We start from the raw sequence: 21,173 nt of genomic DNA on the forward strand, positions 1-21,173 counted from the left end.
CAGGAAGTGGCACCGCAGTGGCAACCTGTGACATGTCCAGGGCATCTGTACTTGTCTACATAGATCAGGGGACTGTTCATGTTTACACTGCTAACACAGGAGCCTTTAACTTGGACAGGCTGTGACTAAGTGGTTAGCGGGCTAATTTAAGTGGATATCTCTTCAACATAGACATCATGACTTCAAAACTGTTATTTATTAATAACCTATTGATAATTTACCTTAATTGTAAGGTTAGTTACTTTAAATATTTTTATTGAATAGGATTTAAAAGTAAGGTAAAACACATAATGTACGAAATATGGGAATTATGATACAATTAGAATAATTTCTATTGTAAAGCATGAATGATTAGATGATAGTTGAAAGAGTACAAATATTTGGACAAGGGGTGAAGGATACCAAATATTGTGTAAGCCCCCGGTTTAACTGCAGGTAGAATAACATTGTTCAAAGAAGCAACCGAAGGAACATTGTAAATAACTCGGAGCTAAACTGCATGGTGACAGTAATGGCTGTGAAATAATCTGCACAACTGACTTAACCTCTGTACTTTGAAACTGATGGACTTTGTATGACTAAGAATATGAGTACATCGTGCAATAAATACTATATATGGAATATTTGCAGTTTATTAATTAGTTTCTTTCTAAAAAGTACAAATGAGGAGATAATAGTTGAAATTGCGAGTGTGACGATGTCTGCTTCCTGTATGAGTGTGTGGCAAACTGAATTATCTTGTCTCAGTTAGCTGTGCGTTCCAAACATGTGACCCGAACACAATGATGTGAACATCTGAGAAGGAATGAAATGGCACAAATATGTCTGTGAATAGTAGGAATTGATTTAAGGGAACCTATGAAGCTGGTTACCTTCTTAAAGTTTCACTTTGTGAGAAAGTAGCTTTTTACAAATTGGACTTTTAAATGCAGAGCTGATCAGCTTTCAAAAATTCCAATTGTTCAATTAATTTTAGTTCAAATCTACTTGAGCATGAGGGGCAATATAAATGATGAAATAAAAAAATATAGAAAATAAATTTATATATGTACAGCATCATAATACATGGTCAGAAAGGTGGTACCATAACAGGACATAGAAAATGTTCACACTGCAAAAATACACACTTTAATTCATGTTATATTGTGCAATAATTCAAATAAACCTTAATTATTTAATGTAATTTAGCAATATAGATGTAGTAATATTGTAATGGTACAGGTACACTTCAAATTAAATCCCTGGGGTGGCATCATGGTGTGTTTCAGAGACACAGAATCTGCCTTTTCTTAAGTGAAACACAAAGGAAGTGAAAAATACTAAAAAGCCCAGTTGATACCGCGATATGTTCATGCAAAGAAAAGACAACAACGACACTGTAATGTCGTCTTTTCCAGAGTCTACCCTGTCTGCCTAAACATCAGCAGGAGGCTTGAACAGCTGACACTCAGCCTCAAAGTCACAGCCTTGCAGCAGTTCCCTGTAGTGCTTTTTGACGTCTTCATAGAGCGGCATGGAGGCCCTCTGGTCAGTTAAACCGGGGAAAGTCACAGTCTTCTCGTTGAGCAGCGGCTGCAGTCTCAGTTCGCCTCCCCCACAGTCGTATAGGACGAGGAGTAAGTTAGCTGCATAGGGTAACATATGGCTGGTGCGGAAAGAGCGTTGTGTCTGAGAGGCGTAGTTGGTGGATGTCAGGGCATCGCTGTCCTTGAAGAAGCCCAGAAGTGTAAGCAGTGGCAGGAGGGTCTCTGCATGGCCGACCTGGACTGTCACAGCTTCAGTCACCTGCTGGCCTGATCTGACATACAGAACAAACAACATCTGGTCATTAAGATTGTATCTTTTAAGGCAGGAGACACTCGTTTTAGAGCATCCTCTCAAGAGCTGATTTAGCCAGATTCTGAACCAACCAAGACATGTACAAATACTAACCCAAAACTAGATTATTACTGCTGAAAAAATGTGCCAATTAAATGATTAATTGATTAGCAGAGAGTTTACTGGTGAAGGTGAAAAATCTCTGGCTCCTGTTTCTAAAATGTCAGGACTATTCTTATCGCTATTGGATGATTTATAAATCTCTGTTTTTAAATCTAAATTGCCAAACCTGGACTGTCACAGTTTCAGGCACCTGCTGGCTTGACCTACCATGCAGGACAAACAACATCTGGGTCAGGTTTAATCCAGATTAAACTGTCTTTGTTTTTTTTTTCTCTTTGTGTTTTATCATACAGTTTTCTGCCATTTTCTAGAGTTACAATTGATACTGATGAATTTATTGATCAGGAAAATAAATGTTGTAATATTGGCACATCACGTTAAAAATGTTTGATGATTTTTCTCAGAAATTGATAAACAGATTGAAAGTATAAAGAAAGAGCATTTAAAAGTGTTAAATGCACGTAACCAGGTAGCAGTACAGTGGTGTCAGAGTTCTGTAACACATTAAGGAAAGATTAATATTGATGTCGAATCAGATAACTTTCTTTTTCTCTACAGCCAATCTAAATTGGAATTGGAAATTGACTTAAATCAGAGAAGCAATCTTGCGGACTCATTTTGTCAAGGGATAGGTAAAAAACATAACGTAACAAGACCACAGTGCACATGGCAACTGCATCTGTGTGAAAGTTGTTAGAAAAAGGACAACACAATATTTATATTTAATTTGTATTTAGTGATATGGCAAGTCTGTAACCAGAGTACTTCAAAAAAAGTTTCAAACAAGAAAGCGATTCTTTTTACCAAAAGGCTGTGGCTAAGTGGTTAGCGTGCTAATTTAAGTGTATATCTCTTCAACATAGACATCATGACTTCAAAACTGTTATTTCTTAATAACCTATTGATAATTTACCTTAACTGTAAGGTTAGTTACTTGAAATATTTTTACTGAATAGGATTTAAAAGTCAGGTAAAACACATAATGTACGAAACATGGGAATTATGATACAGTTAGAATAATTTCTATTGTAAAGCATGAATGATTAGATGATAGTTGAAAGAGTACAAATATTTGGACAAGGGGATACCAAATATTGTGTAAGCCGGGGCTTAACTGCAGGTAGAATAACATTGTTTAAAGAAGCAACCGAAGGAACATTGTAAATAACTTGGAGCTAAACTGCATGGTGACAGTAATGGCTGTGAAATAATCTACACAACTGACTTAACCTCTGTACTTTGAAACTGATGGACTTTGTATGAAAGAATATGAATACCTCATGCAATAAATACTATATATGGAATATTTGCAGTTTTTAAATTAGTTTCTTTTTGAAAAGTATGAATGAGGAGATAACAGTTGAAATTGCGAGTGTGACGATGTCTGCTTCCTGTATGAGTGTGTGGCAAACTGAATTATCTCGCCTCAGTTAGCTGTGTGTTCCCAACATGTGACCCAAACACAATGATGTGAACATCTGAGAAGGAATGAAATGGCACAAATATGTCTGTGAATAGTAGGAATTGATTTAAGGGAACCTATGAAGCTGGTTACCTTCTTAAATTTTCACTTTGTCAGATTGAAACAGTTGTAATTACTCAGGCCTTCCCATTCAAGCGTTTACATTTGAGGTGTACAGGTGTGGATAGAAACTTGATCTTTTGAGAGCCTGAGTACAGCCTGGTATTTTCAAACCAATGTCGGAAGCTCTCGGGGCTGACACCCTAACACAGAGTCAGGGTTGCTTGTTGGTTGGTGTCCGTTAATAATTGCAGCTAAGTGAAAGGGGTTCACCCCGAAGTCGATAACAACCCCACCTACATGTAGCAGTACTGTCCGCAGTGGAAACGCACAAGAAGATCTAGCGTTGAGTTACACTTACCCTGGATTACGTAGGGTTCAAATGGTACTATTTCGCAGGTTCTTCGGTAGGAACACCACTATAGACACAAACCTACTAAATATGCCCCAGTCTTTACATCTAGGTGCAAATTCAGCTTTGAGCTACTAATGGGCAGTGTGACCAGTCAAAACTCCAGCTACCTCCTTTGCTCTCTCTCTTCTCCACCTCTTTCTCCACAGGGCTGCCTGCCCTCAAGTTCTCTTCTCCTGGATTATTCTGGACCTAAAAGCTGCTGAGAGTTGCCAGCTGTATTTCCAGCAGGCCAAAAGAACTCAGCGCAGCAACGCAAGGTCCTGCTAGTATTCCGGCTTAGTTTGCAGCAGCAGCTGTAATGCCATGCTTACCAGCTAACTCCGCAATCCAAGGAACAGACGGCGCAAGATAGCACGGGGCTGCTATCCCTGCAAAGGAAAGGAGCGACCAGTTTCCTCCACCTGCCGTCTTTCATCAGACCTTGCACAGCAGGAACAGCATTGTTCAACACTGGAATTACAACCTTCTCCTGCTTGGCTCATCAGCGCCTTTTCTTCAAAGACTGGTGACATTGAACTGGGCCTCGATAGCACACAGCATAGCATAGCATGGCCAAGCACAAGAACTTGAACTTTGGGAGATGTAATGCACATTTGTTCAATCTGTGTGTTTGTTCACTGTTTGGGTGTTATTGCGATCTCAGGTCGGGTTATTAGTAGTTTGGTTTGCTACACAGCTTATTAGACGTTAGTTGAATTATGCTTTACACAGACTCCTTCACTCCTTCAGCCTAGAGCTCATCACACCCACATGTGATATCAGTGAGCACATGATGTGAACACCACCATTGTTTCTTTGTTCTCTCCTATCAAAGAAACAATTGGTGATCCACCATCTAGTCCAACCCTTCGATCAGCCATCTCGTAGTTTTGTTTGTAGTCTTACTTTGTCCATGCCGTGCTCATGGTATTTTGAACCATTTTGCTTTTGTTCTTCCATACAGACACACCTGTTTAAAGTACACGTTAGTTAGATTGTGTGGTTTCATCTTTGTGTTACATAAAAGACTTTTAAACCTTCATGCTGTCTATTTCATATTGTACAAGTGTGAATGTTACTTACTTCTACACTGTCAAAGACTCCAAAATCCTTTGACCATTTCTAGCAGGTATAGTAATTTTGGTTGTAGTTATGAAGTGAATAATTAATCAGAGTTACACAGTCAGTGCGTTTACATGCACAGCTTAGTCAGATTTACAGCCATAGTTCGACTATGCTGCTAAATCGGACAACTGCAATTATCCGAGTATACATGCCGATGAGAAAATCGAATTACTGCCGAAAGCATGTCATACCCCGGTACGCTAGGTGGCGCTGTGCCCATTTCAACTAGTGTTAACGGGGCCACCTCCGGCTGACCGCTTTACGTCACCAGCTGTCTCGGCATTCAAGAAAGATGGCGTACGAAGAGCGAGATGAAGCTACATCTTTGTACACTTCGTATATGGTGTACATGATAATTACAATGGCGCTCTTTCTTGCGGTGATTTCGGAGGAAAGACGCCGCCGCTGCCGTCCATCTACTTCCGGCTCACGGCCCCGGGGAAAAAACTCGCGCCTGCGCAGAACGCAAAATCCGATCCGATCTGCTGGAAACGTATACATGCAGGAGTTTATGCGACTTTCAATCGAATAATCTACGTGGTGTAATTCGACTATGAGAAATCTGATCCGGTCCGATTTTACTCAGACTAAGGTGTATACATGCATCTTAAAAATCCGATCATAGTCAGACTAACGCAGTAATTCGGTTTTCTTGAGTGTCATGTAAATGCACTGACTGACAGTCAAGCACCTTTTTCTGAGACTTATTTGGTGAATTGGCTATCATTTCCCAAGATCATCTAATGTAAATTTGAATTTATTATTTAGATAACAATTCCAGTCGATAGCAAAATTTAACCCAAAACTACCTATTTATGTTGCATAAAGCTGTGCACAAGTTCATACACTGCGGATAAACCAACCAACTAACTGACACGGTTAGGAGGGAACATTTATAGAAACACCACGCTCCATTTTTAGCACTGGCGGAAACTAACTCACTTGTTCTCGTCGGCTGCTTTGTCCAGTCGGCTAAACAAATCATGGAATAGAATGCAGCTCGACTTGCTGTTAATATCATGACCGTAGCCTCTTTTCCAGAATTGTTTCAGGTCATTTGCGTACTCCATAACCTGTTGAACCAAACAGTAAAAGTCATCAGTGGTCTGGATACAGGGTCAGCCAGTCTTTGTTTTGCAAGTTAACATTTCAGGTTACCTGATTGTTAGGTCAGCTTGTAACACAAGACACAAAACACTCCCTGTGTCATTGTATGAGTACAGCGGCAAAGGCAAGATAAGCATTACATACTGTTTAGGTGGGAGTCTTTCTCTGACTTGGCCTTGTTTTCTTTTGATAATTTACTTTATTTATTTGTTTATTAAACAGATACAATACAGATAACATAGGAATAAGTAATGCAACATGTAATACAGGATGTCATAATCTTCCACATTATTATAAATGACTAAAATTAACATAATTTTCAACAAGCACTTCAGATTATTGACCCCTTAAAAGCCTGTACCTGTGCATCGACCTCATCGAAGAGCCGACACCAGGGAGAGTTCACAGTCTTGATGGCAAACTCATAAGCACACAAGTAAAAGGCAGCTTCGGCCATATCTGGAGGGGAAAGGTTGGAGTAAAATGTTAATGAGGCCTGTGACACTTCCTGAGCAACAGCTCAATCTAGCAGAGCTTCAATACATCAATATACAGTACAATTAAGGAAACAGCTCCACCTACTGTACAAATACTCACCATGAAATATGAACAATAAAGAGCTTCACTTACTACTACTTTTACATACTTCAAACTATTGTTTGACCCATTTTATTGCCTTATTCTTTTCTAGTCTCAAATTTTAATATTTGTTTCAACATTCTCTGTAGTGTGGAGGAAGCTACAGCTGCATGTCATTGTGCAATCCTGTGTTGACGACAAAGTTGCACCTTGATCCTTTGCAGTGTGATAGTGTGTATGTTTTTTCCACATAGACAAAACTTTCACAACTTTCTCCAACACTCACCATCTGTGATGTTATTGTACGGGACTCTGAGACGGTCTGCGATCTTCTCCTGGACCCTCCTCATCTCTGGTCCCTGCCTGAACTTGTCCACCTCTGACAGAGCTGAGGGGTTGTTGTCCACTTCCTCCACAAACCTGGTGCACAGGTCAAAGAACCTCATCAGGGCATCGTTCACTGCATGGTCAAACTCCTTATCTGGGTAGAGAATGAAAAAGCTACAGGTTATACTGAAAGTGAATGTGAGATGTTAATCATAATCATGTCATGATGAGCTCATACCTGTAATAGCCCACAGCCCTGTCAGTCCTGCCTTGAAGGACAGTGTGCTGTTGACACACCTGTGCTTTGAGCTGGTTATGAATTTGATGAATCCCCCTCGGAGCTTCTCCTCTGAGATCATTGTGGGGAACAGCTTTGACAGCCTGACAGCCAGATGTTTGTGGTCGTCCACACCTTTCTGGACGAGTCTGCCGTCCATGTCCTCAGTGTACCACATCCTCCACTGGGTCTGGATCTCACGCAGCCAGCTCTGTTTGGCTGCGGCGCTGCTCTTCACCAGCTCGTACAGCTTCTGCATCTTCCTGACGTTTTTGCTGGTCGGGTACCTTGTGCCGTGTCTTATGATGGCAGTCAGATGGATTTCGCGACATTGCGCAGATGGAGGCTGTAAGATGGATCTGTTCACAGCAAGTATGTCGTCTATGAGATGCGGGTTCACTTCCTCGTACCTCCCTTTAGTGGTGAAGTATTTGGCGATAGCCGGGATGTTCGGGTTGTCCTCGGGGTTCACGTCGGTGTGGAAACAGCAGCGGGAGCCGAGAATGGTGGTGAAATAAAGAACAATAACTTTCCAAACAATGTCCGGCATGATGTAGCCTGGTAGCCTGGATGTATGGCCGCATGGACCTCCTCCTACCAGAGCCAGAGTGGTGACGTCATGTCGGGCTGTCCCACCAATCAATGGAGGCTTTCAGCAGCGGCACGAGCCAGACCCAAAACTTTACATAATACACAATAACAGACATTGATCACTTTTGACACAAGTGCTGTTTGTACTTATGTAAACAAGTTTTGAATTCTAACTTTAAAAAACTTAATGAAGGTTAGTTTAAAAGTTGGTCCTGACGTGCTGGTGATTTTTCCTGTAACTAAAACATGATTAACTCTTTAAAAACTGTTGACAACAGTTTTCCCCACTCCTGACTTCCTAGTTCATTCATGTTTGAAAAACCTTCAGCAATCTAATGTCTGTGCAGTTACCACTGACCATGTATATAGTAGACCGTGTGTGTCTATATACATATCAATATATATTTAAATATTGAGATACCATAGCATGTAGGTGTTGATATAAACCAGATAATGGCAAAAGTTTTTGTCAGAAAGTTTTAATTATTAAGAAATTAAATGATTCTATATGTTATTTCAATTTCGTAGTTATTTCTATTGATTTGCAATAACAGTGGACATTTAGTCAGATCTTGATTTTTATTTCAGTGCTTCACAAAACATGTTTTGTGCTTCCTGAAAATGTTTATTACAAAAACTTATTTCCAGCGATTTACATTTTCATGCTTGGACAATATTGTTATCCAATTTGTACAATTAAAAGCACCTGTAACTCTACAATCATCCTGTAATCTACCCTGTCTGCCTAAACATCAGCAGGAGCCTTGAACAGCTGACACTCAGCCTCAAAGTCACAGCCTTGCAGCAGTTCCCTGTAGTGCTTTTTGACGTCTTCATAGAGCGGCATGGAGGCCCTCTGGTCAGTCAAACCGGGGAAAGTCACAGTCTTCTCGTTGAGCAGCGGCTGCAGTCTCAGGTCGCCTCCCCCACAATCGTATAGGACGAGGAGTAAGTTAGCTGCATAGGGTAAAAAGTGGCTTGTGCGGAAAGAGCGTTGGGTCTGAGAGGCGTAGTTGGTGGATGTCAGGGCATCGCTGTCCTTGAAGAAGCCCAGAAGTGTAAGCAGTGGCAGCAGGGTGTCTGCATGGCCGACCTGGACTGTCACAGCTTCAGTCACCTGCTGGCCTGATCTGACATACAATTAGTCAATTATTTTTTATTGGTTGATCGACAGAAAGTAATATGTATAATCTGTTAATCATCGAAGGCGAAAATTCTCTGGCTCTAACTTCTCAGATGTGAGGATGATACCTTTAATAGATGGTTTTAAACTTCTGTTCTAATCAAAATGGCAAAAACTGAATGAAACAAACAAGACTGAAGGATAGGCTGACAAAACTGATGGTAACTGTGATTGTTTCATCTATTCCACTGAGGCTTTTTTATATTTGTTTGGACTTCAGCTCACTTTTATAGTTCACTTACTTGTTCTCGCCGGCTGCCTTGTTTAGTCGGCTAAAGATATCATGAAAGAGTGCGCAGCTCGCCTTGCTGTTGATGTCGTGACCGTAGCCTCTTTTCCAGAATTCCCTCAGGTCAGTTGCATACTCCATAACCTGTTGGTACATAGTTCAAAGATAACCTGTATACGTGTGGGCTTTTAAAACAACAATATCCCAATTTAGATCAGTTTTGCAATTCTGCGTCAGCTTGTAACACAAAACGTCCTTTCATATGCACACAATAGCAGAGGAATTCTCAAAGGATGAATAGTGGGCCACAACAAACAAGGTAATGAATACAACAAACAACACGATATCTAGATGACTTGTCTAATGTTGGGTTTGCTGAGTACCTCTTACCCAGATTTGACTGAGCTGTTTGTTTGCGTTGTCCTGTTTGCATTGGATTCAATAGTTGGTTAAGTTACTGAACATTCCTGTGCCCTCAGGTGACTTAAGTGCCTGAACGATCAGCTGCCTCTCTGGTTAATTCAAGTGCCTTTTTATTTGTGACTTTTAGCAAAATAAAACCTCACGCTTTCCTGCTGTTCACTACAGTGGAAGGATATTTGGAAGCCATTTTTAACTATTTAAGATGGTGTACCATGTCTCACACAAGAAGTGGGCATTGTTTTTGTTTACTAGTTTCAATGTTCTGTGTCTATGTTTTCTGAAATAAATATATAGAGATATAAACATATATTGAAAGAAGAAGCTTTGGCATGTTTTTTCACTTGTTAAGGACTAAATCAACATGAATGATTCATGCATGAAAGGGTTAAACGTGAACCTTAAAACTGCCCATCCTCTGTGTTTATTTGCCTTGTGTAAAGTCCAGGCAGTTTGACTTGTGCTAAATTTGAACAATTCTATTTGCAAAATATGTAGAAAAACAGCCTGCACTTGGAGATAAACAGCCCTGTAGATAAATCAACTTGTGATGGTGAAATAGTAGTCTTTCCTGGCAAAAATGGAGAGTATGTTTCAAGGTGTCAAATACACCTTTTTTCACAAGGGAGATTATAACATGTCAAAGGAGCAAAAACACAGAAAAGAACAGATTTAAGTAATAAATTACTGATGGGCTGGATTACATTTAGCTGCCTCAGTTTTAGCGTCCTGGAGCTTTGAATGCTGTCACACTGTCACACTGTCGTGACTTACTGAGAAAATTGAATAAAACAGATCCTTTGTTCCTTTGTAGTACAAAATACCAAAGCCTATTGTGCTGGAAAACATCCCATTCGCTCTCTCTGTTATATCTAATCCCATGAATAAATGAACCTGAAATAATGATCAAATATCTCCTGGCTAACTTTAATCCGCCTCATAAAGATCACAGCTGATTTTTTTTTTTACCCAGTTAAAAGGATAATTTTTTCCCCATCAACATGGGAAGTTTTTTCTCACTCGAAATCGAGGGTCTAAGGACAGAGGATGTCGCTCACTGCACACATTGTAAAGACCATTGAGGCAGTGTGATTAAAATGTATTTGATCTGATTTGATTTCAATTGAGAACAGCTATTTGATACCACTGTCACTTTAAATCTACATACTGTTGACCACTTATTGCTCCTACCTTTGCATCACTCTCATCGAAGAGCTGACACCAGGGAGAGTTCACTGCTTTGATCGCAAATTCATAAGCACACAAGTCAAACGCAGCCTCAGTCAGATCTGCAGGAGAGAGGTTGGCGTAATAATGTTCAGTGGGGAAGTTACACAGAAAATGCCGCCATGTTAAGATCTCATACAAAGCATGTACTTCCACTTTAAGCACTGTAAACTATCTACAGATTTATCTTCGTCTTAAAACTGAACCTAAAAGGCTATAGCTTGTTGAATTATTGTATTTTTTAAGCCTATAATACTAATTCAAGGCCATTAAAGACAAGGTTTACTGCAACCTGCTGCAGAGGCCTAAGGACTAAATTAGAAAACAGCTCCATCCAGTGGACACTGACCACTGTGTACAGCATCTTCTGCCTGCAGTGTGTTTCAGGCTGGGACACAGAGTCGGTTCTGTATCATCACAACACTTCAATTAAATGAAGGGCTGCGCAATCAGTCAAAGCATTATTGATATCACAATATGGCCAAGTGTGATATCAAAAACACAGAAGCTGAAATATTCGATAGAGGTACAGACAAAACATCATTATAATGAAGTACTGATGTAAGAAAACATGTTTGTTTAGTATCAGCGGTCCGTGCATGAAGTATAATTAATTTGCACTTGTTCATGTTGTATAATGGAAAATGCCAGTTTAGGGGGTATTTCCTAATTTCATTGTCCTACTTGTGCTAATTCAAATGTACATTGCTTCTTGTTCTTTGATAGCCAATGCTGCCTAGTAGTTGTTAATGCTTGTTCTCCAACTTGTAAACAGAAATACTCAGGAACAGGGGTATACAAATGAACTGATATGAATCGGAAATCGATTTTAAAGTTAAAGATACGACTACACTGATACGCAGACCTGTGGATCGATCTAAATGTACTATTTCAAACTCATGAATCGGCTGATTGAAGCTGCTGTGCTGCTGCTTCCTCACAGTATCTGCAAACTCTCGTAAAAGTTCAAAGTTGACATTATTAAGAGAATGTTACTCTGCTGATATGCTGCCTCACATGTGTTTGGAGTATGAATCCGACAGTAAGAGCTCATCAAGAGCTTTCATACGTTAATCTAAATTTCATGCAACATGTCACTAACGTTGGTTCTCGTGTTGTCATTTGTGTGCATGCAAGTGTACATCTTCATCATAAATATAATTACATGTTCAATTTTATTCCTTTGAAGCTACAGCTGCATTTCATTGTGCAATCCTGTGTTGCATAATGACGACAAAGTTGCACCTTGATCCTTTGCAGTGTGATAGTGTGTATGTTTTTTACGAAGACAGAACTTTCACAACTCTCTCCAACACTCACCATCTGTGATGTTATCGTACGGGACTCTGAGACGGTCTGCGATCTTCTCCTGGACCCTCCTCATCTCTGGTCCCTGCCTGAACTTGTCCACCTCTGACACAGCTGACGGGTTGTTGTCCACTTCCTCCACAAACCTGGTGCAATGGTCAAAGAACCTCATCAGGGCATCGTTCACTGCATGGTCAAACTCCTTATCTGGGTAGAGAATAAAAGGTGCAGGTTATACTGAAAGTGAATATAAGATGTTAATCATAATCATGTCATGATGAGCTCATACCTGTAATAGCCCACAGCCCTGTCAGTCCTGCCTTGAAGGACAGTGTGCTGTTGACACACCTGTGCTTTGAGCTGGTTATGAATTTGATGAATCCCCCTCGGAGCTTCTCCTCTGAGATCATTGTGGGGAACAGCTTTGACAGCCTGACAGCCAGATGTTTGTGGTCGTCCACACCTTTCTGGACGAGTCTGCCGTCCATGTCCTCAGTGTACCACATCCTCCACTGGGTCTGGATCTCACGCAGCCAGCTCTGTTTGGCTGCGGCGCTGCTCTTCACCAGCTCGTACAGCTTCTGCATCTTCTTGACGTTTTTGCTGGTCGGGTACCTTGTGCCGTGTCTTATGATGGCAGTCAGATGGATTTCGCGACATTGCGCAGATGGAGGCTGTAAGATGGATCTGTTCACAGCAAGTATGTCGTCTATGAGATGCGGGTTCACTTCCTCGTACCTCCCTTTAGTGGCGAGGTATTTGGCGATAGCTGGGATGTTCGGGTTGTCCTCGGGGTTCACGTCGGTGTGAAAACAGCAGCAGAAGCCGAGAATGGTAGTGAAATAAAGAACAGTAACTTTCCAAACAATGTCCGGCATGATGCAGCCTGGTAGCCTGGATGTATGGCCGCATGGACCACCTCCTACCAGAACCAGAGTGGTGACGTCGTGTCGGGCTGTCCCACCAATCAATGGAGGCTTTCAGCAGCAGCGCGAGCCAGACCCCACTGTGGTCAAATCAGCCGCACATTTTTTCAAGTGCGCAAATGCACCAACATTTACGATAATCGTAATGAAACCGCTCTGAAGAGCTGCTGGTACTGAATTTGGGGCAGACTGCAGTCTCACTATCAGACCCATGAAACATATGATACAGTATTTAATCTCGGTAAAAAACTAAGGTATAGAACGTGAGAAAAAACTAAATTAAACAAAATATACTGCTGAACTTTGTAAACCACTTGCATGAATTACATGAAAGCACTTTTACTGTGTACTTTTAAGTAATTCTTTGTCAAAATCCTTGACATTGAAGAAGAGTACATATATTTCACCCAACTTTTATGTGGAATAAAAAAGTTATTTTATTTCTATCAATAAAAAAAATATTATATTTGTGAGAGACTTTTCATTTCGAATATTATGGAGTTTTGGAAGAAAGTGAACTCATTCATTTATAGGCTGAACATAAATCACTATTTTATCATATTTGTCTTAAATCCAGCTCTATTGTAACAGTTAAAACACATCCTGACAGCTTGGAATACTACTGTCAGATACTGTTCCCCCTCTGTTTGATATCAAAGGAGGCTCACACATCTTTCAAATTCATACTCCTCACTTGTTTCCCGACAATAGATGAGTCCTGTGATTTTCAGGCTGATATCATTCAATTTGACCATTTAAAACAGGGAGAACACATCCTGACAACGTACTACTGTCAGATACTGTTCCCCCTCTGTTCAGTATGAAAGGAATCTCACACACCTTTCAAATTCATACTCCTGACTTCTTTCTTCACAACAGATAAGTCCTGTGATTTTCAGGCAGATATCATTCAATTTGAGCATTTAAAACAGGGGGAACGCATCCTGACAACTTGGCATATTACTGTCAGATACTGTTCCCCCTCTGTTCAAAATGAAAGGAGGCTCACACATCTTTCAAATTCACACTCCAGACTTCTTTCCCCACAACAGATGATTCCTGTGATTTTCAGAATAATATAATTAAATTTGACCATTTAAACAGGGGGAACGCATCCTGACAGCTTGGAATATTACTGTCAGATACTGTTCCCCCTCTGTTCAGTAAAGGGAGGCTCACATATCTTTCAAATTCATACTCCAGACTTCATTCCCCACAACAGATAAGTCCTGTGATTTTCAGGCAGATATCATTAAATTTGAGCATTTAAAACAGGGGGAACGCATCCTGACAGCTTGGCATATTACTGTCAGATACTGTTCCCCCTCTGTTCAGTATGAAAGGAGGCTCACACATCTTTCAAATTCATACTCCTGACTTCTTTCCCCACAACAGATAATTCCTGTGATTTTCAGGCTGTTATCATTAAATTTAAGCATTTAAAACAGGGGGAACGCATCCTGACAACTTGGCATATTACTGTCAGATACTGTTTCCCCTCTGTTCGATATCAAAGGATCTGACAATCAGACCCATGAAACATATGATACAGTATTTAATCTCGGTAAAAAGTATAGAACGTGAGAAAAAACTAAATTAAACAAAATATACTGCTGAACTTTGTAAACCACTTGCATGAATTACATGAAAGCACTTTTACTGTGTACTTTTAAGTAATTCTTTGTCAAAATCCTTGACATTGAAGAAGAGTACATATATTTCACCCAACTTTTATGTGGAATAAAAAAGTTATTTTATTTCTATCAATAAAAAAATATTATATTTGTGAGAGACTTTTCATTTCGAATATTATGGAGTTTTGGAAGAAAGTGAACTCATTCATTTATAGGCTGAATATAAATCACTATTTTATCATATTTGTCTTAAATCCAGCTCTATTGTAACAGTTAAAACACATCCTGACAGCTTGGAATACTACTGTCAGATACTGTTCCCCCTCTGTTTGATATCAAAGGAGGCTCACACATCTTTCAAATTCATACTCCTGACTTGTTTCCCGACAACAGATAAGTCCTGTGATTTTCAGGCAGATATCATTCAATTTGAGCATTTAAAACAGGGGGAACGCATCCTGACAACGTACTGCTGTCAGATACTGTTTCCCCTCTGTTCAGTATGAAATGAAGCTCGCACATCTTTCAAATTCATACTCCTGACTTGTTTCCCGACAATAGATGAGTCCTGTGATTTTCAGGCTGATATCATTAAATTTGACCATTTAAACAGGGGGAACGCATCCTGACAGCTTGGAATATTACTGTCAGATACTGTTCCCCCTCTGTTCAGTATGAAAGGAGGCTCACACATCTTTCAAATTCATACTCCTGACTTCTTTCCCCACAACAGGTAAGTCCTGTGATTTTCAGACTGATATCATTAAATTTGAGCATTTAAAACAGGGGGAACGCATCCTGACAGCTTGGAATACTACTGTCAGATACTGTTCCCCCTCTTTTCGATATCAAGGTTCAGACAAGCATTAAAGACTTTAATAATATTAAACAAAAAATAAATAGTGTCTTTTTAGAGCACATAATTATTATTCAAATCCAATAAAGACAAAAAAAATAATTAAATGGCAAAATGTATAATATCTAACACATCAACAAAAACATCAAAATAATTTTTAAAAATGATAAATATGAAAAATTTCACTTTGGCTTTGTAAAGAAAACATCCACATTCATCAGTTTCTCATTTTGATCTTTTATGTGCCTTTCCTTAAGCATGCTGCACACACACAAATATGTCCTGTATCTTTTGCCTTCCAACACAACCACCGTCCACAGGCCTCACAGGTCACAACACCGGCCTTGGGCATAGGCAGTATAGGCAAATGGGATGGGCGCCGAAAATGGAGGGAGAAAAAATAAATAATAAAAATAAAAAATAAAAATATATATATATATTTTTTAACAGTGTCATTACTACTATTATTGCGAAATATTATATAAGCCCACAGCAACATAACGTCATAGAAAGGACTATCAAAGAACGGAGAGGCCTTTTTTCTGGTTCCTGGCTCGCTGCACTGTACCTGTCCTCTGTGAGGGGAATCTGACCGGACTGAGACCCCAAGAGAGATTTACCACAAGGTCCAAAAGACTGAAACCATCCGGCACCCAGTGAAGGAAAAGAAGTAAAGAAGAGGAAAACGTGAAGAAGATACAGGCACAGTAACGTCAATGTGATGAAGTGAATGACATTAATAGTTAAATGATCGTAGTTACCTTTGTTGGAGCCGAGTGTTAGCTTGCCAGCTTACTTCGGACGATAGCAGCATTCTTTAATAATCAGTAAATAACTGAGTCGCCGTGTGTTAATGTTACTCCACCTTAGATTCATCAGGGCCGTTTTGAAAGTTAACATTAGGCCTGTTCAGGTGTTATTTTACAGGTGTCTTTCCTGCCTGTATATCAGTTAAAACGCTATTAGTTTTCCATCCCATTTGTAATAGGGTCGTTGTAAGCCTTTGGTTTATTGTGTCACAGTTTATGTTTGTTAAAGTTTATATCCGTGTTAACGTGCAGTTAAAGTGTATTACTGTTAATACTCTAAGCTTTCCCATATCATTCATAGGCAAACTATATATATACACACACACACTGCAATTGCACTCATGAACCTCATCACATTTTGATTATTAATAATATTAGTCTTGTTTATAGCACACATCAAGCATCTGTTTTTTTTTTATTATTAAAAAGTAACATGCAGTGGTCACATATACTTCTCTTCTCTCTTCAGATGCAGTTTTAACATATTTCAGCACCACAGTAACACAGCATCAGGTGCTCCTGTCCCTCTACCTCAGCACAGCAGAGTGACAGCATCAGGACTAAAGGCTGACTGGACATCTCTTCTAACTGACACAGTGAGATGAGAGTTAGTTCACAGTGGACCATTTCAAATAAAAAAGAAGTTACACATTTCCCAAAAACAAAGATGGGAGAGTGTCAACATGACTTTTGTAACAGAGTCTTAGTCAATGCTGAAAAAATCAAAAGAAGCTGGCTGATGTACTCAAACAGAAATGATAGCTTGCACTGCTTCTGCTGCTAAATATTTTCTCCAAAAGAATACACACTTAAAGGATAACTTCGGTGGATTTCAACATGCAGCTTCATTGCTCAAGCTACCCTTGACTTGCCAGTGCCAAAGACGCAAACACTTTTGGTCCAACCCTTACAGGGCTCCTTGAACGGAGAGTTAGCATTGACAGCTAAAAGCATGGGGTCAGAACTTGACACTGTGTTTTAAGCGTCTTAACATGCTCCAAATCTCACCCCAAAAGTTATGCAACATCAGCAGACACCTTACAACACAGCACTGTAGCGTGTAGGACTCAAAATAAATAAAAAAGTGGTTAAAACAGTGTGTTTGTGCAGGCAGCTACATACCGGTTTGTTGACGTCCCTGCCTTCCGGTAGTCCAAACTAGTCAATCCGTCGAGCGTGCGCTTACTCCCTCACTGGCAGAGATGGAAACTTGAATTTTGCAGACAGAAACGTATTCCAGCATTTTCGTTTTTCTGTTCATAACGTACATGTCCATGTTACAGCCTGTCATGAGCCATGAGCCTTACAATAGCCTGTTATGAGTCTATTTGCTCTGCACTGAGAGCTAGCTTGTCTGCGCATGCCCGTGGTTCTTGCAGAGAGGAGAGCATAGCAGAGAGTCAGCGATGAACAAAATATGGTCTACCGTCGAATTCAAAAGGTTCGTCATCGATGTCTTCCACTTCAACATCAGACAAGCTCTCCATCGTGACTATTTCGGAAACAGCTTTGATCGCCACTGACGAGTCCCCTCTCAGTACGAGCTACGGTCATGCGCAGACAAGCTAGCTCTCAGTGCAGAGCAAATAGACTCATAACAGGCTATTGTAAGGCTCATGGCTCATGACAGGCTGTAACATGGACATGTGTGTTATGAACAGAAAAACGAAAATGCTGGAATACGTTTCTGTCTGCAAAATTCAAGTTTCCATCTCTGCCAGTGAGGGAGTAAGCGCACGCTCGACGGATTGACTAGTTTGGACTACCGGAAGACAGGGATGTCAACAAACCGGTATGTAGCTGCCTGCACAAACACACTGTTTAACCACTTTTTTATTCATTTTGAGTCCTACACGCTACAGTGCTGTGTTGTAAGGTGTCTGCTGATGTTGCATAACTTTTGGGGTGAGGTTTGGAGCATGTTAAGACGCTTAAAACACAGTGTAAAGTTCTGACCCCATGCTTTTAACTGTCAATGCTAACTCTCCGTTCAAGGAGCCCTGTAAGGGTTGGACCAAAAGTGTTCGCGTCTTCGGTACTGGCAAGTCAAGGGTAGCTTGAGCAATGAAGCTGCATGTTGAAATCCACCGAAGTTATCCTTTAATAAGGAAGGACTAAAGGACTGGAACAATGCAAGCTACTTGCTGAAGGTTCATGAGGATAGCCGGGAGCACAATACCCACATGGCAACGTGGAGGAGTTGGAGGTCGTTTTTTATCACTTGTTTTTTTCTTCAGTTTTTATTTGGTGTGATATTTTTGACTTAAAAGAAATACAATCTTGAATACATACATGCAGTTTCTGTGTGAGTGAATGAAAATTGATTGTGAAATTGACTGTGATGCAAGAGGGCGCCGGCTAAGATCTTCCCTAGGGCCCTATGGAATTAGATTTGTGCCAAAAGAAACAAACAAAACTTCTTAAATGTCAAACAAAAACAGGAATTTGAGAGAACATAAAACTCACTTCAAAAATAAAACTTAGAACTTGCAATCAAATAATTTGTCAAATAGTGTAAAATATTGGTCTTTTACTCTTCTAATAATGCATTATTTTGTTAACGGTTCCCTCTGCTGGTCTCTCTCCGCTCAGACTTGTGCGCTGACTCTCAGCTTTGCGCTCTCTCTGCAGCTCTGTCTCGTTTGCGCTCCCTGACTTTTTGTTTGCAGTTTTGGCACAAACCTCTCAGGTGGGTGGGCCTTTTCAGCAGAGCGTCCCCATTGGCTAATTAGATTTTGACTGACACAGCTCAGTACCTATGGGTAGGTAGCTAGCGCGCTAAACAACCCCGGCTTTAAAACGGAGAGAAGAAGAAGATGACAACGACAACGACAACAATGACAATGAAGAACAATAGTAACAACCCACAACAAGAAAAACTAATGAAATGTAAGTAGTTATGACATATATATATTGTTCTTCATTGTCATTGTTGTCGTTGTCATCTCTTCCTCTCTCCATTTTAAAGCTGGGGTCATTTAGCGCGCTAGCTACCTACACATAGGTACTGAACTGTGTCAGTCAACAACTAATTAGCCAATGGGGACGTTCTGCTGGAAAGGCCCGCCCACCTGAGAGGTTTGTGCCAAAACTGCAAACAAAAAGTCAGGGAGCGCAAACGAGACAGAGCTACAGAGAGAGCGCAAAGCTGAGAGTCAGCGTAAAAGTCTGAGCGGAGAGAGACCAGCAGAGGGAACCGTTAACAAAATAATGCATTATTAGAAGAGTAAAAGACCAATATTTTACACTATTTGACAAATTATTTGATTGCAAGTTCTAAGTTTTATTTTTGAAATGAGTTTTATGTTCTCTCAAATTCCTGTTTTTGTTTGACATTTAAGAAGTTTTGTTTGTTTCTTTTGGCACAAGTCTAATTCCATAGGGCACCAAATTACTCAGGGCCATGATCCTGAAATGAAAAAGCCTTTCTCCTAATGCATTTTAATTTTCAAATTTGACATTTCACATTGAATTTTTGGTAACTATTTGCTGAGGCATCTTTTGGAAATTAAATCTTAAACGTCCATTTTTAATTTGGATTATGGTCCAGATTTGCTTCCATACCAACACTCCTTCTCCAGAAAGTTTGTTTATCAGCGACTGATGTTAGTGACACAGATAAAAGAGTGTTATAAGACCTGGAACTGTCTGGTGAAAACGAGATGTGTAGTTTTATACCTTCAGCAGTGATTTGTGATGATCAATAACGTTGCTCAGAGTGAGCATGTATAGAGCAAACAAAGAAGAGGAACTAGAATCTGAAATGAACACTGTTTTCAATGTCAAATTTCTGTGACAAGTTGCCTAAACTAACAAAAACAATTTGGTTTCTGACAAAGAGGAGCGAGTGAACACACTGTGGTGGTCAGTCATACACAGCAGGTTAAAAAAACAACTTGTGAAAAGTAGGGACATGTTTCTGATTCATGTTTTTGCTCAGTATGTGGTGCTACAGACCAGAGAGACATTGAGCTTCACGCGAGACTAACGAAGAAGAAAAGCCCCACCCCTACGACTTCAATCACGTCGGCGGATCTGATTTAAATAACAGTGCATACGGCCTTTGAAATTATTCGCTGTTAATCGTCTAAATAGCAACAATGAGCGGCAGAGGAAAGGAGGTAAAGGACTCGGGAAAGGAGGCGCCAAGCGTCACCGTAAAGTCCTCCGTGATAACATCCAGGGAATCACCAAGCCCGCTATCCGCCGTCTGGCTCGCCGCGGTGGAGTGAAGCGTATCTCCGGTCTCATCTACGAGGAGACCCGCGGTGTGCTCAAGGTGTTCCTGGAGAACGTGATCCGTGACGCCGTCACCTACACCGAGCATGCAAAGAGGAAGACCGTGACCGCCATGGATGTGGTGTACGCTCTGAAGAGGCAGGGCCGCACCCTGTACGGCTTCGGAGGTTAAACACATCGATCTCTTCATCAAACCAAAGGTCCTTTTAAGGGCCACACACTTGTCTCTTATCAAAAGCAAACTTTCTTTAGTTACCAAAATATTAATGCTGACAACTTAAAAACCTGACCAGTTTGAAATCGACTTTGCCTTAAAACGTGCTTGTCAACGTGTGTGTACTTGCAGCAATGCCCTTAATAACCTGACCAACTAAGTTCTGCACCTAGATCTGTAGAGCATGACTTAAACCAAGGGATTGTAGTGTCTATAATCTAGGGGTGGGTGATACTGCAAATTTACAGTAATTATAGGTCCAGTA

At 40.4% G+C, this 21,173-nt stretch overlaps 3 protein-coding genes across 3 annotated transcripts; 1 reads left to right on the forward strand and 2 right to left on the reverse strand.

Moving 5' to 3' along the window:
* Positions 1-623: 623 nt before the first annotated feature.
* Positions 624-7,901, reverse strand: LOC115596477 (multiple inositol polyphosphate phosphatase 1-like). The gene is made up of 5 exons (XM_030441629.1): positions 7,234-7,901; positions 6,955-7,149; positions 6,451-6,548; positions 5,925-6,055; positions 624-1,798 (listed from the first exon to the last, which is right to left on the reverse strand). The coding sequence occupies exons 1-5, from the start codon at positions 7,820-7,822 to the stop codon at positions 1,414-1,416; spliced, it is 1,398 nt and encodes a 465-aa protein (XP_030297489.1). The 5' UTR covers positions 7,823-7,901; the 3' UTR covers positions 624-1,413.
* Positions 7,902-8,428: 527 nt separating this feature from the next.
* Positions 8,429-13,173, reverse strand: LOC115596476 (multiple inositol polyphosphate phosphatase 1-like). The gene is made up of 5 exons (XM_030441628.1): positions 12,520-13,173; positions 12,243-12,437; positions 10,887-10,984; positions 9,289-9,419; positions 8,429-8,993 (listed from the first exon to the last, which is right to left on the reverse strand). The coding sequence occupies exons 1-5, from the start codon at positions 13,106-13,108 to the stop codon at positions 8,609-8,611; spliced, it is 1,398 nt and encodes a 465-aa protein (XP_030297488.1). The 5' UTR covers positions 13,109-13,173; the 3' UTR covers positions 8,429-8,608.
* LOC115596807 (histone H4-like) lies at positions 13,107-20,915 on the forward strand. The gene is made up of 2 exons (XM_030442220.1): positions 13,107-13,241; positions 20,507-20,915. Exons 1-2 carry the CDS (start codon positions 13,107-13,109, stop codon positions 20,864-20,866), a joined length of 495 nt encoding a protein of 164 aa, XP_030298080.1. The 3' UTR covers positions 20,867-20,915.
* The last annotated feature ends 258 nt before the right edge of the window (positions 20,916-21,173 follow it).

Source organism: Sparus aurata, chromosome 15 (genome assembly GCF_900880675.1).
Source record: "Sparus aurata chromosome 15, fSpaAur1.1, whole genome shotgun sequence".
NCBI lineage: Eukaryota > Metazoa > Chordata > Actinopteri > Spariformes > Sparidae > Sparus > Sparus aurata.

Excerpts from the sequence above, each read along its gene's own strand:
- LOC115596477 (XM_030441629.1), bottom strand. The coding sequence starts at position 7,822 with ATGCCGGACATTGTTTGGAAAGTTATTGTTCTTTATTTCACCACCATT. Across the intron at positions 7,150-7,233 it reads AGGGCTGTGGGCTATTACAG|ATAAGGAGTTTGACCATGCA; the intron begins GTATGAGCTCAT and ends TTCTCTACCCAG. Across the intron at positions 6,549-6,954 it reads GTACAATAACATCACAGATG|ATATGGCCGAAGCTGCCTTT; the intron begins GTGAGTGTTGGA and ends TTTCCCCTCCAG.
- LOC115596476 (XM_030441628.1), bottom strand. The coding sequence starts at position 13,108 with ATGCCGGACATTGTTTGGAAAGTTACTGTTCTTTATTTCACTACCATT. Across the intron at positions 10,985-12,242 it reads GTACGATAACATCACAGATG|ATCTGACTGAGGCTGCGTTT; the intron begins GTGAGTGTTGGA and ends TCTCTCCTGCAG. Across the intron at positions 8,994-9,288 it reads AAGGCAGCCGGCGAGAACAA|ATCAGGCCAGCAGGTGACTG; the intron begins GTAAGTGAACTA and ends ATTGTATGTCAG.
- LOC115596807 (XM_030442220.1), top strand. The coding sequence starts at position 13,107 with ATGATGCAGCCTGGTAGCCTGGATGTATGGCCGCATGGACCACCTCCT. Across the intron at positions 13,242-20,506 it reads GCGAGCCAGACCCCACTGTG|TGCATACGGCCTTTGAAATT; the intron begins GTCAAATCAGCC and ends TTTAAATAACAG.